The sequence below is a fragment of the Panthera onca genome, chromosome C2 (assembly GCF_046562875.1).
Source record: "Panthera onca isolate mPanOnc1 chromosome C2, mPanOnc1 haplotype 2, whole genome shotgun sequence".
Lineage (NCBI taxonomy): Eukaryota > Metazoa > Chordata > Mammalia > Carnivora > Felidae > Panthera > Panthera onca.
Genome location: NC_138347.1, coordinates 68,033,206 through 68,051,289, shown reverse-complemented (window position 1 = coordinate 68,051,289; position 18,084 = coordinate 68,033,206). Strand labels below are relative to the sequence as shown.

At 43.3% G+C, this 18,084-nt stretch overlaps 2 protein-coding genes across 7 annotated transcripts in view; one reads left to right on the top strand and one right to left on the bottom strand.

Moving 5' to 3' along the window:
- Positions 1 to 3,124: 3,124 nt before the first annotated feature.
- Positions 3,125 to 11,757, bottom strand: DTX3L (deltex E3 ubiquitin ligase 3L). The gene is made up of 5 exons (XM_060639796.3): positions 11,574 to 11,757; positions 9,831 to 10,036; positions 6,501 to 8,039; positions 5,861 to 6,078; positions 3,125 to 3,565 (listed from the first exon to the last, which is right to left on the bottom strand). The coding sequence occupies exons 1-5, from the start codon at positions 11,755 to 11,757 to the stop codon at positions 3,496 to 3,498; spliced, it is 2,217 nt and encodes a 738-aa protein (XP_060495779.2). The 3' UTR covers positions 3,125 to 3,495.
- A 76-nt stretch (positions 11,758 to 11,833) lies between these two features.
- PARP9 (poly(ADP-ribose) polymerase family member 9) overlaps positions 11,834 to 18,084 on the top strand; it is a 35,984-nt gene continuing 29,733 nt past the window's right edge. Inside the window, exons 1-4 of one of the 6 annotated variants that reach the window (XM_060639791.2) lie at positions 11,835 to 11,934; positions 12,279 to 12,452; positions 15,931 to 16,043; positions 16,992 to 17,025. In XM_060639791.2, the coding sequence (XP_060495774.1) occupies positions 16,020 to 16,043; positions 16,992 to 17,025 (58 nt within the window). In that variant the 5' untranslated portion in view covers positions 11,835 to 11,934; positions 12,279 to 12,452; positions 15,931 to 16,019. Of the gene's footprint in view, positions 11,935 to 12,032; positions 12,453 to 14,762; positions 15,535 to 15,930; positions 16,044 to 16,991; positions 17,026 to 18,084 lie in introns of those variants that run through there. The other 5 variants (XM_060639790.2, XM_060639793.2, XM_060639789.2 and 2 more) reach the window with 5 other exon arrangements.

The window sequence follows — 18,084 nt, the reverse complement described above, 5'->3', positions numbered from 1 at the left end:
GGACAAAATTACTTTCTTCTACCCTCAACAAAAATGTATTTCCATTCCTTATATCTTTCTTACATACCTTCTACTTTCCTACATACAGGGTTGCTTTCTTTATTTCCATCAGTCTTAAGCACACTTAGCAGAATTTTAACTCTTCGGAAACCTTAGTTTCCAATTGAGAACTTAGTAACCAACCATCAGAATTTTTTTAGATGGTAAATTCATGAACCAATTAAGTACAAAGCATGTTTTCCAATAGGTTCAAATAGCCTTAATTTCTCTGCAACAAGAAGTTAAAAACACAAACCTATGTTCAGTAATCAAAGCTTTAGCAATTCATTCTATTTGGAAAAGACTTATATGTCCAAAGGGGTGCACTTTACTCTTTGACCTTGAGGATGGGAGGAGGAACCAATGGTGCCTGAGGCACTGAGGGGGATACAGGACCCAATTATGTAGACCACATCCAAGTTGGTGCAGAAACAGCAGGGGGAGCGGAAGGCAGAAGAGGCAAGGTGCCAGTAGAAGGCAGAGAAGGAAAACCTAATTCAAAACCTTAACTCAGACAGAGGAACAGACGCCATGTTTTTTCCACCAAAGTGGAAATACGGAGTCCACATCAGGCAAGAGAAGACCGGGAATTTCCCCGAAACAAATGGAGTTTCAGCAACTGCTTGAGCTGCTCTACCAAATTAACTGAATACAAGAAGAGGGTCATGGAGAACCAGAGATTTATAGCCCTTCAGTCAGAAGCACAGGTAACATCCTAGGCTTGCTTTTGGCATCTGAAAGGGGGGGGGGGGGGAAGTCCTGTGGGACTGAGCCCATAGTCTGGGGAATCTGATGATGTCTCTGGGTAGAGAATGTCTGAATTGAGTTGAGCTATAGGACACCCAACTGGTGTCAGATAATTGCTTGTATGTATGGAGGGAAAACCCACACATGGAAATTGGGTGCAGAAGCTATCTTTAGAAAAACATCAAATATCTTTAAAAAAAAATTTTTTTTAAATGTTTACTAACTTCTGAGAGAGAGAGAGAGAAAGAGCACGAGTAGGGGAGGGGCATATAGGCCTGAGGCAGGGCTCGAACCCACAAACCGCGAGATCATGACCTGAACCAAAGCCGGACGCTTAACCGACTCAGCCACCCAGGTGCCCCAAAACATCAAATATCTTAATACTATTTTCAATTCTTTCCTCAGGGAAAAGAAAAAAGGAGTAGGGAAATAACACAATTTGTTCCTAATACATGTATAACTATATTTATTTATTTGTTTGTTTATTTTGAGAGAGAGAAAAAAACAGCAGGGGAGGGGATGGGGGGAGTGGGACAGAGGATCTGAAGTGGGCTCCATGCTGACAGCAGAAATCCTGACACAGGATGGCACGAATCGTGAGATCATGACCTGAGCTGAAGTTGGAGGCTTAACTGACTCAGTCACCCAGGCACCCTGTATATAACTTTATTTAAAGCAGATACAAAAAAATAATGAAGCAGATACAGATGATAATACCATCACAGAACAAGAGCGGTAATCCAAAGGCTCTCAACCGCTGGCACCATGAAACTTGCCTTTGAGCACACATTGCAAAGATCCAGAACTTAGCAGGAACCAAACTTTTGCTTTTTTGAAGCAAATTTAGCCAAAAGATCTGTAGACATAAAACAATCCTAATAGTAAAAATTTGAATCATCAAAAACTAAATGCATAATCTGATTTTTTAAAAAAGACCTATCCCTTAACTCTCTGGACAAAGGAAAAGATTCTGGGTTTTTAAGTTCTTCATATAGGACCACCTTGGAGGAAATCTACTTTGGGCACTGTGCAGGAATCCACTTCTGAGAGAAGCCCAGAATCATGGGACTCCTCAGCTTGCCCAGTTGGAGCAGGGTAGCTCTGGGGTGCAGAAGCCTTGGTGCCAGACTACCTTCTTCAAATCCCAGAACTTCTACTTATAAACGATGTGACCTTTGTCAAAGTACTTATCCTCTCTGTGCATCAGTTTTCTCAGTTATAAAATGGGGATAGTAATAGTATTAGTCCCAGGAATAAAGCCCTTAAAAAGAGGATAAAATAAATCTATAATAAATATTAGCTAAGCTATTACCATATGATTATAAAAAATGTATATGTGTGTGTATGTGTATCTTTAGGAAAAGAAAAAGACTTCCATCTTTTTTGGAGAGGGGCTGGGACATGGATAACCAGATAATTTGCTAGTATAATTTTCTTCTGACTTGGAAAACCATTTAAAAGTGCATTTTGACATGTCATATATTAATAGCAGGCTCAACTTGCTTTGTCTCTGTCCAGAGATAATACCAGGGAGAGAGATTTTAAGGAAGAAAACAGGACTTGGTGGGACTTAGTAAAAGAATGGAAAAACTATTATGGGGGCTACATAACTGAGAAAATGGTAGTCTGTGGAAACTAAGGAAAGGTTATTTATCTGGAAGCAGGGTATACTTAAAAAGTATAGTGATATCCAGAGGAAAAAATGTTCAGAAACGTGTAGCATTAGTAGGACAGGACAAATGCACCCCATATGGCAGATTATAAAACTCAGGAAGGAGCAAGGACCAAGTTAGAGGACTGGTCAGAGTTCAGAGTTTAGAGGTTAAGTGTTCTGGAGTAAAGAAACTCAGTTTTCCACATCAGTAGTAAGGTCTCCAGATATGGCTTCCTTACTCCTGCCTCTGTCAAAGATTCAGGGAGCATATAACCCTCTGCTGGGTTATTAGTAACCTGAGTCCGGCAGCAAAGCATTATGAGGCACCAACTGCATACCAGGCTCTGTACTGTGAAAAATAATAGACTTATTCCTTTGTTGCCCAATCTCTGCTTCTGGCCACTTTTTTGGCCATGAGGGAGGGAGGAAAATGTGTGTCTCTAATTTTCCATAACCAAAGCCCTTTCCTCTGCCACTCATACTAGGATTTTACTTTTAGGGTAAAGAGAAAACAAACAAAAAAACCCCAAAAGGCTATGTCAGAGAGAGCAGTAGAAAGAGGATCAATTGACAGCTACTATTTCAACTGAAGAACACAGACTATTTCAGACCCCCAGTACTCCACTCCCTACTCCCCAAAGAAGACACAAGAATGAGGCACAACACCTCTGCAGCAAAATCACATTGATTTTGGAGCTTTCTTTAATTTTTTTAATGTTTATTTTTGAGAGAGAGAGAAAGTACAGGGGAGGGACGGGGGTGGGGCGGAGAGGATCTGAAGTGGGCTCCATGCTGACAACAGAGAGCCCAGTGTGGGGCTGGAGCTCATGAACTGTGAGATCACAACCTGAGCAGAAGTTGGATGCTCAACCAACTGAGCCGCCCAGGCGCCCCTGGAACTTTTATCTTCCATAAAAAGTAACACTCCAGAAATGACAGACTAGTAGATTCTTACTTCTAAACAGACCACTTCTTGAGATGAAAAAAAATTTAAAGATGTTTCTTCAACTGTGTCTTTTGAAAGCTTGGCTCAAGACATCCTTCCAGCAGTTTTCTTACTCAATTCCTTTATCTTTCAGCTCTTGTTTAACACGTTTCAAATAACCAGGATCAGGGTAGCCAAACCTGCAGAAGGAAAAAGCCCTTTAGCTTCTTCACAAATGGTCTTAAGAAATCTGTACAGTAGATTCCTGGCATTAACATTCAGTGTTGCAAACATTGAAAACAATCTTAAAGACAGATGACTTATAATCACTTGTAAGTGTGTGGAGGTGAGTCATTTAGCTGGTAAGTGAGCCTAGCTGTCTGCCCAGGATCTGCCTTCCAACAAGATGTTTTCATTTTCAGCTCATTGGTAAGCAGTCACTTTCCTAAAGTCATTCTATACTATATTTTTATGGAGAATAATAATTTTCTACAGGAGAATTTTCAAATTTGGTAAATTTTCAAAAGTCTCAGGATGCATTCCTTTTTTTTTTAAGTTCTTTTTTATGTTTATTTTTGAGAGAGGGATAGAGTGTGAGTGGATGGGGGGGGGGGGGGCAGACACACACACACACACACACACACACACAGAATCCAAAGTAGGCTCCAGGCCCCAAGCTGCCAGCACAGAGTTACTAGCACAGAGCCCGATGTGGGGCTCGAACCCATGAGGAAACTGGACAGCTATATGGAAAAGAATAAAACTGGACCACTTTCTTACACCATACCCCAAAATAAATTCAAAATGGATTAAAGACCTAAACATAAGACTTGAAACCAAAAAATTCCTGAAAGAAAACATAGGTAGTAATCTCTTGGATGTTGGTCTTAGCAACTTTCTTCTGGATATGCTCAGGCAAGAGAAACAAAAGCAAAAATGAACTGTTGGGATTACAGCAAAATAAAAAGTTTTTGCAATAAAACAAAAAGGCAAAATACTGAATGGGAGATGGTACTTGCAAATGATAAATCTGATAAGAGATTAACATCCAAAATACATAAAGAACTTATTACAATTCAACACCAAAAAACCCACACAAATAACCTGATTTAAAAATGGGCAGGGGACCTGAATACACATTTTTCCAGAGATATATAGATGGCCAACAGACACACGAAAAGGCACTCAACATCACTAATCATCAGGGAAATGCAAATCAAAACCACAGTGAAATATCACCTCACAGTTGTCAGAATGACTAGTATCTTAAAAAACAAGAAACAAAGTGTTGACAATGATGTACAAAAAAGGGAGCCCAACAGGTGGGAATGTGAACTGGTGCAGTCATGATGGAAAACAGTATGGAGGTTCCTCAAAAAGTCAAAAATAGAAATACCATATGATCCAGTAATTCCACTGCTGGGTATTTACCCAAAGAATACATAAATATTAGTTTGAAAAGATATATGCACATATGTTTACTGCAGCATTATTTATGATAGCCAAGATATGGAAGTGACCTAAGTATCTATAGATAAATGGGCAAAGAATATGTGATATGTATCTCTATCTATCTATATGTATATACACTCTATAGCTATGTAATAGAATATTACTTAGCCATAAAAAAGGATGAAATCTGCGGCACCTGGGTGGCTCAGTTGGTTGAGCACCCGGCTTTGGCTCAGGTCATGATCTCACAGTTTGTGAGTTCAAGCCCCACATCGGGCTTGCTTATGTCAGCACACAGCCCTCTTTGATCCTCTCCCTCTCTCTCTGCCCCTCCCCCACTTGAGCTCTCTCTCTCTCAAAAATAAATAAATATTAAAAATTTTTTAAAAAAGGATGAAATCTTGCCATTTGCAACAACACAGATAGACCTAGAGATGATTATGCTGGGTGAAATAAGTTAGAGAAAGACAAATACACCATATGACTTCACTTACACATCAGATCTAAAATACAACACATACACACACACACACAGAAACAGTGTCACAAATACAGAGAACAAATTGGTGGTTGCTGGAGTAAGGGAGGCTGCTGGTTGGGGGAGACAGGCAAGAGAGGTGAAAGGGACTAAAAGGTACAAACTTCCAATTGTAAAATAAATTAAGTCACAGGGATGAAAAAAGTACAGGGAATATAGTCAAGATATTATAAATATTACGTCTATAATGTATATAATATACATTATATTATGTATATAACATATATATTGTATATACATGTAATATAGTCAGACTAACAACTTTGTATGGTGATAGTAACTAACTACACTTGTGGTAAGCACCACCTAATGTACACAATTGTGGAATCAACAGCTGCACACCTGAAACTAATATAACATTGTATATCAACTATACTTCAAAAAAAGACTTTATTGTATCCAATCTCACTGCTATAAAGTCTCCTTATAGCCACATCCTCAAATTGCTGTATTTTATAACCTCTAAATCCTATTTAGCAATCATTATGTTTCAGAAGGTTCTCACTTTTGCGGGCCCCCAGAACGGGATGTTTTGTGGTGGATGTCATTCCATGTAATGACATCTGAGATTCCTAATACTCGAGACTCCCCCACCGTAAAAATCAGCTTTTGGTTAAAGGCCCTACGAAGCAGTCTCAAAACTTCGATTCCTTCCTCATTATTGGGCAGGTATGCTGTTCGTTGTATTCCAGAGTATGCCTTTCCTGGGTTTGGGTGCTTTTCCTGTATGAAGACAAGAAAATATCACCTGAAAACACTCCCATGTCTAAATTTTATTCTACAGATAGACATGCTCATTTGTAGATAAGGAAAATCAAAAACAAACAAAATATTAAAGGTTTGTGCATATTCTCAATAATTCATATTTCTCCTCTCTCCCTACGTTCACGCTGGAAACACTATTCATCTTCTGATTTGCACCATTCTAACACATAATCACCACTCACTCTTTCTCTGCCTTAATAAACACAAAAGAGACCTAAGTTATAAGCAAACATTGCTACCTTTATCACTATTTAAAGCCCTTGCATATATAACCATGAAAATAATACCCTGGGAAATCCAGTAATTGGCAAGAGAACAGCCTCTTGCTCTGTAATTCTAACATACTGGAAAGAAACCCATGCACCTCAAGAAACACTTACTGTTTGAATGCCTCCTTTCATGTTATAATTAATCACAATGGAGCCACAGGATTCATAACCTGGAAGTGAGTCTCCTACGACAGTGACAGTCATGGTTCCCTCTGGCTGATTGCCTTTCTGGATACCATAGGAAGTCTGGCACACAGGACAGACCGGTTTATAGGACATGGCTTTGTTGATACAAGGGGAGCAGAATGCATGCTTGCACTTGGGTAGCAATTCTTTGTTACTAATCATGTCCATGCAGATGCTACATATGTCCTCTTCCTTGTCCATGCCTGACGCCCCAGAACCAGCAGAGTGCTGGAATGTGGGTGAAGCTGTTTTTGAATCATTACTGTCAATGTCCACGGATGTTTCATGGTCCTCATCCCATTTGTCTCCAGCTAATGGGGACATCCCCACTTTTTTAAAGATATACTGCTTTGCCTTTGCAAGGTGATCTGGCAATCCAATCAAAGTCATTGACTCTTGATTCAGTACAAAGTGTACATTTGGATGCTTTTTCCTAAAGCCATCAGCAAACTTGGTCCCATGTAAGTGCATTCTCTCTTTGCCCAAAGGTTTCAGTGAAAGCACTTCTCTCATCACCTGACATGACACATGTTGATAGACATCAATGAAACTTGCATAAGCATGGGCAGACAGATCTAATTCCTTGTCCTTAGGTTCAAATAGGATGCAGGTTTTCTCAGTGTTTCCTGAAACCTTACATTGAGTGTCATACTTTTTTTCTATCTTTGGTATCTCCTGGAGTATTTCAGCTTCTAAAAGCTTATACTGAAAAGTATCAACTTCAATTCCATTCATCATGCATCTGGGAGTTGATATTTTCACAGGTCCCATGACAAGACTTCTAGAGTCTTTCAGAGCAAAAAAACATCTGGCAGCTGAAATGTCATCTTGGGTCCCAAGGAGAGTTAATTCTCCTCCTTTCTCCTTTATAAGGAGCTTTGTAAACCGATGATTCAATTCCTGTTTGATTTTATTTGCCTGCTTACTGTCTGCGAAAGCAACACACTGTTGCTCCAGAAGTCCTGCAGTTTTCTGAAATTCACTGACAAAAAACTCCTGAGCTGCTCTGAGGTCACCTGGTTGATTCGAGGTGAAGTCTAAATACACTATGTTCGAACTCTGCTGGATTATTATTTTTACACCAAATCTGTTCTGTATTGAGTCCATTTTATCAGGATAGATAAATTGGAAGTATTCAAAGAAAGGCAAGGGAATTTCAAAATGGCCACTTTTTTCTTCTGCCCTGTTTTTCGGTTCAGGGGAATAAGGGCAGCCGTTCTGGTGCTGATGGACTGGCTCCTTCTCTGTTGTCAAAGAGGAAGATTCATGTTTCTGCCCCCTTTCCCAGAGTTGCTTATTCAAGAAGTGATGTATTTTTTCAATATCTCCGAAGGTACCACACACCTTCTCAATTCCATTGTGCCCTTCCATCTTTTTGATGTTGGGGCAGATGGTGGTTATGTGTTCCCTCTGCTCTTTAGAGAAGAGGTCACAGTTCAGGTCAGCTGTGACACTAAGGAAGATCTGAAATTTTAAAAGGAACAAACAAAATCTCTCAGACATCAGCTCAATAGTCTCCTGTCAGGACAGTGTCTAGAGACCAGACAAATAGCCATTATGTCTTCCCTTAGCAGAGAGGGTGACTTCTTTCAAACCCTTTTTGCGGAGGGTGCGGTATGCTACAGCCCAGAGGTTCTCAGCTCTGTCTGCACATTAGAATCACCTGGGGAATGAAAACAAAGCAAAAGAAAAACAAACAAACAAACAAACAAGCAAACAAGCCAAGGACCAGGTCCATCTCCAGAGAGTCTGATGTAACTGTGGAGCCTGGGCACGAGGCGCATTTAACAAGTGACGTGGACGAGAATTCCGGATTCTAGAGCCTCCCACTCTCTCCGCTATTGGGGAATGGAGTGAAGGGAAGGTACTTCTGCTTTCGGGCCAGCAGCTGTGGTTCTCACAAGAGTCTGTGACCTTGGAAGGGAGTCATAAATCTGAAAAGGATGTTTTTTCCTATTCTTTTTTTTCCTATTCAGTTTTTTCACTTCTTCAATTCCCCTCCTTTTTAAAAACAGAAACAAAAACAAAAATTAAACACCTAACTGCATGCAGTATTGCTGGGCCCTCTAAATCCTGTCCTTTGAGAAGCTCTAACATAGGACAAAAAAACAGCAGTTAAGCTAAAAAGGACAGAGGCAAATTGAATGTAATCGAAAAGCCAGATTTCTATGATCTGCTCCCCTCAAGGTTTTTGCATGTGCTATTTCCTCCACATGTAACGTCCTTCCTCCAGATCTTCTTTCAAATGTTTCTCTGAATGCGGCCACTTCTTACACCTCCATCAGGACCACCCAGACTCCAAGCCACTGTCATCTTGCTCCTGGCCTGCTGCAAGCCCTCCTAACTGGGCTCTCACCTCCTGCTTCTGCTCTGGCCCCTTCTGAGGACACTCAGTCCTCCACACAGCAACCATTACATTACATTTAGAAATGTAAATCAGATCACCCTACTCCCCTGGTTCAAAATGATTGATCAGATGAATCCCCTAATATTGAAGTTAAAATCCAAAGTCCCTACCTTCATCCCCCCAAAACCTGACTTCTGGCTACTTCTCCAAATTCCTTTCCTGTCACTCTCTTCCTTGCCCACTGCCTTTTAGTCACACCTGTCTCCCTCCCTGAAGCCTTGGGGTTGAGGATAGAAGCTCCTGTCTCAGTGCCTATGCACTTGTGCTTCCCTCTGCCTCAAACATTCTTACCTCACTTAGTTAGCTCCCTTACTTCATTCATGTCTCCACTCAGACACTATCTCATTTGAGAGGTTTTTTCCTGATATCTTATTTACAACAGTGGTCTCCAGATCCTGTGACAGTGCCTGGCACACAGCAGGCAGTTGATATTGATTGGTTGAATGACTGCATGGCTGGCTCCTTCTCATCACTCAAGTCTCAGGCCAAACGTCATCTCCTCAGAGAAACTGTCTCTGACTTCTGGTCAGAAGCAGCACCACTCCCTTCCCCTTCCTCACCCTGGCCCTGTCACCCTCTAAGGCAAAACCCTATTATATTTTCTTCATAGCACATATCACTGCCTGAAATTATTTTACTTATCTTGTTTACTTGCTTCTTGTCTTTCTATGTACCTCCCCACCCAGCAGGGACCTTGTCTCTTGTGCTCACTTCTATGCCCCAAGGCCTAAAAGAGTACCCGCCTCCAAGTCAGTCTTCAGCAAGTGGTGGTTGGATCAATAATGAAAGATATGGTGAATGGAGAAGAAGGTGCAGGAACATACCCACCTCCTTCTTTCAGTCCTCACCTTTTGGACACAGGAATCCACAGCATTAGGAATATGTTCTTTGTTTGGATGCCTCTCACCAGAAGCATCTTGTGACTGTGCCAGCGAAGATGTTCTGGGTCTTGCATTCTTGTCTGTCGGATTCTCAGTGGGCTCCAGAAAAACAGTCACAAGTTTGTTGTCAACCATAATTTGATGCTTTTCTTTCTTCAAGACTCTCTCTTTAGCTTCAATGGAAACATTTAACACACACATACCCATGGGAAAGGCTTCAAATAAACCTCTTATTCGCGCATCTGTACCTGCCCCAGCAGCTTCCCAGGAAGGCTGCTCCCTGCATCCTGGAATGGTGGACTGATGACAGGGCATCTGTGCGGGAGCTATTCAAACTCTAACGGGGGCAGCTGTAGAAATGAAAGCTCATGATAATGGAATACAGGCTACTCTTTAAAAGTCGCGTTTCTGAAAATGTCTCCAACTTCCCATTTTAATGATATGGAATAATGTTCATTATATAAAGTTAAGTGAAAAGAGCAAGAATCAAAAATAGAATTCCTAAATGACAAGAGTTTACAGGTATCTAGGGGAGGGAAAGGTGTTCTTCCCAGAGCTAAGAAATTTGAGTCAGGATGAGGATACTGGAAAGCATCAACTTTAAAATGCAGTCTGATCAGGGGCCCCTGGGTGGTTTACTTGGTTAAGCATCTGACTCTTGGTTTTGGCTCATGTCATGATCTCACGGTTTCGTGAGTTTGAGCTCTACATCGGGATCTGTGCTGACAGCACGGAACCTGCTTGGGATTCTCTCTCTCCCCTTCCTCTGCCCCTCCCTCTGCCCCTCCCCTGCTCATGTTGTCTCTGTCTCTCTCATAAATTAACTGATTAAAAAAATGCAGTCAGATCAGATCACCAACCAACTGGGCACTACTGGTCTCTCGTCTCCCTGTTGGGTTGCATCTTTGGGCAGCAAGAGGCCCTCCCCCACCATTCCTCTCCCCACCAGACAGTGTGTAGCAAGCAAAACGGAGTCTCTTATGTCAAACAGGGGCCTGGGTCAAGCAATGACACAAGTAGTTAAAGGTACTGCAGGTAAGAGACATCGCTGGGCCCAGCATCAGCTGACACCCCAGAACTGATAACAAGCAGAAGCAGAGGAGGTCGGCAGGGGCCCAAGACCAATTAAATCCCTTTAAAAAGCAGGAGGGGATTTTTGTAGCAAACTGTCAGACTCTTCAGACATGACCTCTCTATGTCGGACCACTTAAAAAAGGCAGCTGCAGAGGAAGGTCCTGCCCCACTGATCTACGAAGAGAGCTGAGATCCTTCACCGCTTGAAAATAATAAGCAGTAAGTGCTGAGAGCTGACCCCAACGAGAGAGAGGCCTTATCTCAACTGCGCGCTCACAGACTGATGTCACCTTTGGTTGGTTAACTTCCTACACCCTTCTGTTACTTTGTTGTGTGGCTGGTCTTCTGTCCCGCTCCGTGTGCTGTGTAAGAAGTGAAGTTTAATCACATGGTGAAATGTCACTGAGTGTGGAATCCTGAACCTGCTTTATAATTGTGGTCAATTTTGCTATATATATGCCGAATAAAGCTGACCCTCTGTGGAAAGACACAATTCCTGTGTGCACCTTCACCCCGTGCTCATGATCCGGTGCTGTGCTTTCTCCCGCCCTCTGTCTCCTACGTCACCTTGACCTGGGTCTGCTTGGAATCCCTCAGGGCCGGGTCCCTTTGCACCCGCAGCGGCCCGATGCTCACCTTCCCTTTCCATGAACGTCACCTGGAAGGTGACCTGGTCCCTGGGGTCGAGGGGCTGGACGGTGCACTCCCCGCCGCCAGAGTTCTGGCTCTGGAAGTAGATTCCCAGCTTCAAGCGTGTTCGGGGGCTGGACTCGGACACCCGCACCAGCAGCGGGGACGGAGAACGGAGGGTCGAGGCCATGGCTCTCGGCGTCGTCGGGCTCCGGGGGTGCGTGTAGGCCGGGGCGCGAGTGCGTCGCTCCCCGCCGCCCTGGGCCGCAAAGTTTCAGTTTCGCTTTTCCGGAAATCCCTCCCCGTTTCTGCAGAGTCGTTCCCCCTCCTCTCTGGGCTGCCCTCCCTGCTGTGGCCCGCCCGCCGGGTGAGTAGGTCCAAGCCCCTCAGCCCCTGACCCGCCGCCGGCCTGGGGTCGGGGGGCGCTGCCGCTTCTCTCCTGCGGGCTCGGGCGGGGTGGGGGTGGGGGTTCCCAGGGCCCTGCGTCCCCTTGTGAGGATGGGGACGGCGCAGAGCTCTACGTCAAACTAAGTTTCTCCTGTGTTTATGATTCCTTTTATTAACTCTTCTTGTTGTTACTATTATTTGCGGCGAAAATGTAATTCACATTGTGAATTCGGGTAAAACGTACCTACATTTCTTTTAAAATTTGAATTTGTTTACCTGCATTATGACATGTCAGCAGTTATCTCCCTCCAACTCTATCTTTAGAGTGGCCCTTGGGACTTTTGTACCCTGAGGCCTCGATTTGGCTAACAGTACCGACCTGGGTAACGTCCTGCGTACCAGGGAATAAAGATGAGAGCAGAGGCCCTGACCTCAGGGGCTGGGAAAGGAAGGTGGACTTGTGAATAAAGAAGCAAAATCTTTTGAAGGCCTCCAAGAGTAAGTTGGAAGCAGAATCTTAATTAAGAGTGAGGGGTGGGGAGCATCTGAGGCACTAGGATCCCTGGGTCTGAAGCACAGAGGGAGGGGCACTTGGTCTTGGAGGAGGTGAGATGGGACAGAGGAAGTGTCTGGGTCAATGCCGACCAATAGAAATAGGATAGGAGGTATGTAGGTAATTTCAAGTTTTTTTAGTACCCATATTTTTAAAAGTATATGCTCATTGATCAGTTAACACCTGTGTCAATTGACCTAAGTACAAAGTTGTTCTTTACAGCCTTTATTACAATAGCAGAAGATTGGGAACTCCTTAACTATCCATAAATAGGGAGACCTAAAAGTTTAATAGCTTATAGTGCATCTATACAATAGAATGTAAAAAGCAGCAAAAAGAATGAAGAAACCCTTTATGTGGTAACATGGAAAGATCTCAAAGATACATGACATGAAAAAGGCAAAATGCAGAAGAGTGTGTAAAAGATGCTACCTTGTGTGTAAAAATGCCTCTGAAAGGATCCACGACAAGCTAATAACATTGATTGCATCTGGGAAGGAAGCTTAGGGGTACAGGAGGGAGACTTTTCAATTTGTTGTAAATGTGAACCAGTAAACATTATACCTGCTCAAACAATAAAGTGTAAACTTGAATACATTTCAATCTTTATTTTCTTTAAGGTTATTTATTTATTTTGAGAGAGAGAGAGAGAGAGTGCACGCGCATGCACAGGAGGGAGAAAATTGCAAGCAGGCTCTGTGCTGACAGCACAGAGCTTGATGTGGGGCTTGAACTCACGAACTGTGAGATCATGACCTGAGCTGATACCATGAGTTGGATGCTTAAAGCTTAACTGACTGAGCCACCCAGGAGCCCCTACATTTCAATCTTTAAAAAGAATGTATTGCCCCAAGGCAACAGGCTCTGAGGCCCTGAAATGAAATTTTGTCAGTGGGCAAAGAGAGTAGGGGCAAATGTGAAAGTAATTTAGGTGGTCAGGACCCAGTGATGGGTTGAATATGGCACAATGGAGAAGATTCTAGATTTCTGATTTGAGTGGGAAAATGGTATATCATTTACTGTACTGTGGAATCCAGGAGATAATGTGTGGATTTTGGAGGGGCTGGTGAGAACAGTAGGGGTTAGGGAGTAGGGAGGGAGAGATTATGGGTCCAGTTTTGCAGAGGCTGTGTGTGAGGGGACTATGGGACATCCAGGTGAAGTTGAAAATTGAGGATCAGGAGAAGCATAGCCTAGAGAGAGATAGGTATGGAAGTCATATTTGTGACTGGTGAGTTGGAGCCTTGAGAGTGGATGTGATCACCCTTGGAGAGTGGGTCGAATGAGCTGAGAAGCACCGGTCAGACAGATTTCTGGGGCATTCAATTAAAGAGTAGACCATGGAAGTGAATCCAGGCAAAAGGCCTGTAAAGGCAAGGTGAGAGGTAACAAAAGAACCCAGGGAAGTTGGCATAGGAGAAGCCAAGAAGGCAGAGTTTCAGGAAACAAAGAATGAAATGCTGTAGAGAACCGTCAAGTAAAGATTAAGACAAAAGATAGACTGCTGAGATTAACCATATGGAGGAGTGCTGGGGTGAGATGGAGAGCCAGACTACAGTGTGCCGAGCGTGCAGATGGATAAGAGGAGAGCCAACTCCTTCATACTACCCACGGAGAGAAAGAATAGGAACCATTGATGGAAAATCGGGAAGGCATTTGTTCTTACTGTTGTTTTTAAATTGGAAGAGACTGAATGGGGCAATATGTTCCTTGTTTCTAATTTCTTTGGGCTTAAGTGAACCCCACTCCCACTGCCAAGTCTATCCCTAGGTCTTCAAGGAAAATCCCTAGATCTGAAGGAAAAACAAGTACAACAGCATCTAAAGCAAAAGCCCACTGGAAGCCCATAGCCGAGCAGACACTGAAGCCATCCTTCTTTTGTGAAAACAGCAGTGCCCTCTAAAGGCAGAAATGTATCTTGTCGTTGCATTTTGGGATTCTATTGGACTTGCTGCTTTTCCTGATTCTTTTTTTTTTTTTTTAATTTTTTTTTTCAACTTTTTTTTTTTTATTTATTTTTGGGACAGAGAGAGACAGAGCATGAACGGGGGAGGGGCAGAGAGAGAGGGAGACACAGAATCGGAAACAGGCTCCAGGCTCCGAGCCATCAGCCCAGAGCCTGACGCGGGGCTCGAACTCACAGACCGCGAGATCGTGACCTGGCTGAAGTCGGACGCTTAACCGACTGCGCCACCCAGGCGCCCCAACTTTTCCTGATTCTTAAGAATAATTAGTGCTCTGGGGGGGCGCCTGGGTGGCTCGGTTGGTTAAGCATCCAACTTCCACTCAGGTCATGCTCTCATGGTTTGTAAGTTTGAGCCCCACGTCGGGCTGTGTGCTGACAGCTCAGAGCCTGGAGCCTGCTTCGGATTCTGTGTCTTCCTCTCTCTCTCTGTCCCTCCCCTGGCTCATGCTCTCTCGCTCTCTCACTCTCATAAATAAATCAGTAAATCAATAAATCAATAAAAGAATGATAGTGCTGTGCTGCTGTCGATAGTGCAACAAAAGTTTTCTGCAACAGAGGCATTAGAAATCATTTCAGAGGCCTGAAGGCAACTATGTGGGCAACAAAGGTGAGCAACTGTATCTTCAAGCATTGCCATCATCATTCTCCTAAAACTTGCCAGTCTTCAATTCCTCCCTATTAGAGGGACAATTTTTAAGATACATTTTTTGAGAGTTTCTGATTTTTATCCAGAATATCCCCCCCCTTTTTTTAAGTCTTATTTATTTTGAGAGAGACCACAAGTGGGTGAGGGGCAGAGAGTGAGAGAATCCCAGGCAGGCTCCATCCTGCCAGCACGGAGCCCAGGCAGGGCTCAGTCCCACGACTGTGAGATCATGACCTGAGCCAAAATCCAAGAGTCAGCCAGCTGCTCATCTGAATGAGTCACCCAGGCGCCCCTGACATTCCGCTTTGTACTTTGATCAAGGATATTTATCACAAACTTAGTAACACACACTCTTCACTGGCACAAGCACAATTTCTTCTTTCTTCAGATACCCTTCAGGCGTCTTCATGCACTCGTAAGTCCGGTTTTTCGTCATTTTTTTTTTCTTTTGAATGCAGTTCTCAATCCTACCTCTTGGTTTCATCCTCCTCTCCTAGATATGTAAAAGCTTGCTCCATGTTTCAAGGCCTGGCTCTGCCCTTGCCTCTTCCCATAAAGGTTTCCCTGCTGTTGTCCACATAGCTCTTTTCTTTCTCTGAACTACGGGAAGGTTTCAACTGGAACCTCTCTGTGAAGGATAGAAGGCGAACGAACAGCAACAACAGCAGCAAGAACAATGTGTGCTTCTTCACCAATGAAATTAAAAACTACTCAAGATCAGAAATCATATTTAGTCTTCCTATGGTGTATTCTTAGCAAATTCCCTGAGAAACTAGTCCGTGCTTATTTCATCGTTTCTATTCATTCCTAGAAGCAGGCAACCATATTTGGGAATGACAAGTTTATGCTTGGAAACACAAAACAGAGTATAAGCGGTTAAAGACCCCAGGGGCCTAGAGGATGGACTTTTCCAAGGTAGAAAGTGTAAGTATCTACACATGATGAACTTTGATCAGCACATGAATAGTTTTTCCTGTAACAGAATCCTGGGGTCTTTAGTTCTACTTGGCATTCTTCTTTGGTTTTAACAGCCCAATGAAAGTTTTTACCTTGCACCATGTGAGAGATGGGCAATCAAGAATGTGCTAATGTAAGCAACAGAGTCAACATGAGAATGGGCGTGGTTTGTTTGTTTGTTTGTTTGCTTTTCAAACAAACGGAGCTCAACGGGGCTTGAACTCCTGACTCTGAGATCAAGACCTGAGCTGAGATCAAGAGTCAGACACTTAACCCACTGAGCCACCCAGGTGCCCCAAGGATGGGTGATTTTTAAAAAAATGTCATCTCAGTATCGTTTTGATTCTATCTACTCATTCAGCAATTCTGCCTTTGCAGGATGAGTTGGGGAAGATAGGAGAGGACTGAAAATCAGAGAATAGAGAAAAGGCACCTCATGAGTTTAAACTGAAAATTCTATGTTCAGGCTTGTGTCCTGAAATAAACCATTGAAAGTAGGTCCTTACTGGTAGATGGGGAGGTGTAGCTGATGAGGTTCATGTGCCCATGTCTCCTGTTTTGTCTAGTGAAACCCCGCAAACCTTTGGAGATTGGAGGCCTCTCTGGGAGTTTGGGGTCATTTTGGTTTGTGACCGTTGGACCTTTTCAAGTGTTAATCTCCAACCCTTCATCTCACCCTGAATTAGAAGTTCATTGGCCTTCAGGGAAGTAGGGTAGGGTCAGTGTTTGCTGGGACATTTAGTATTTCAAGTATGTCAGGTACACAGATTAAACAAACACGTGTTCCCCTTCCCCCTCAAACTTAGTGCTTTTTGTGGGGTTTTTGTTGCTATGTATTTATTAGGCTGTAATTGTTATAAGTAATTCTGTAGTCGTTCATTTGCAATTTTTTAAAAACCATTTTATTTATCACAGGGTCCTGGAGCAGTGGCTTACAGTGAGAAATCAGGTAGGATCACCTCACTCTTGTTTCGGCGGATCTCTGCTTAGGCCTTTCCTCCTTGGAGAAAGGGGAATCTAGAAGCAGAATGTGTCCTCCCTTCCCAGGTGCTCAGGTGTGAGAGGACATCATGGTGACCCAGCACATTCCTCAGAAGGGAGACTGCTTCAGGGGCAGTGTGACACCAGCAGGCGTATTCTCTTAGTGCTCCCATTGATCTTTTGCTTTGCCCACCAGATGTGAGACTCTACTGACCACAGCCCCAGAGCTGATATTGGCCAGAAGTGACCCACTGATTGTCCTTGTGCTTAGCAAGTTTTATGAGCCGAATGGAACCTGCCTAATCACAGGAGTGGCCCATGTGAGATTTTTGAACAAAGCACAGGCCAACTTGATTTGACTATTCATATGCTGCCACCAGAGACTGAGGCCACCAGAGATCTTTCTAGGTGGCTCAGATTAAAAATGGGAGTTGAAGTAAAATGTAATTACTTACTATTTTATCTGTTTTGTGACACACATTTTTTCACATCTCTGAAATAGGGTTACTCCCTAACAGTCAGTAGAGTGCCTTGGCTTAACTGGCATCGTTGTTTCCTCTCTCAGTGGCATGTGATAATGATGGCTTAGGCTTCATGAAATACAGTGTCACAGGTTGGTTTCTCCAGGAAGCAGAAACTGAGATGGAGTTAGGGGTACACAAGGTTTATTGTGAAAGGAAAAGAAAAGAAACCAGACTGGGTGGTGGAGACTATAATGAAAACCTGGCAGAGCTCTGCCAGCCTGAAAGTACCCATTACAGAAGCCCTATGTTGAACGTGAATGACCGGGCTCAGCCGTTGATGGGTGCCACCCTGAGGATACTGTGACCTTGGCTGGAAAGCTGACATGGACCCTGAGGGACGACTAACAACTGGAAGCTGTTACCTTACCCTATTCCTCCCTTCATAACTGCATTGAAGTTTGGGGGAGGGGGGTCCGAGCAGCACATCTTATCTGCCACATACAATAAAAATACTTCTTAGGTTTAATTCCACCAGAATTGTGCCATGAAAGTAGAGTATGATG

Coding starts and splice junctions, on each gene's coding strand:
- DTX3L (XM_060639796.3), bottom strand. CDS start 11,757: ATGGCCTCGACCCTCCGTTCTCCGTCCCCGCTGCTGGTGCGGGTGTCC. Junction 8,040..9,830: donor TGGATTCCTGTGTCCAAAAG/GTGAGGACTGAA, acceptor TTAAAATTTCAG/ATCTTCCTTAGTGTCACAGC. Junction 3,566..5,860: donor CGTTCTGGGGGCCCGCAAAA/GTGAGAACCTTC, acceptor TTCCTTCTGCAG/GTTTGGCTACCCTGATCCTG.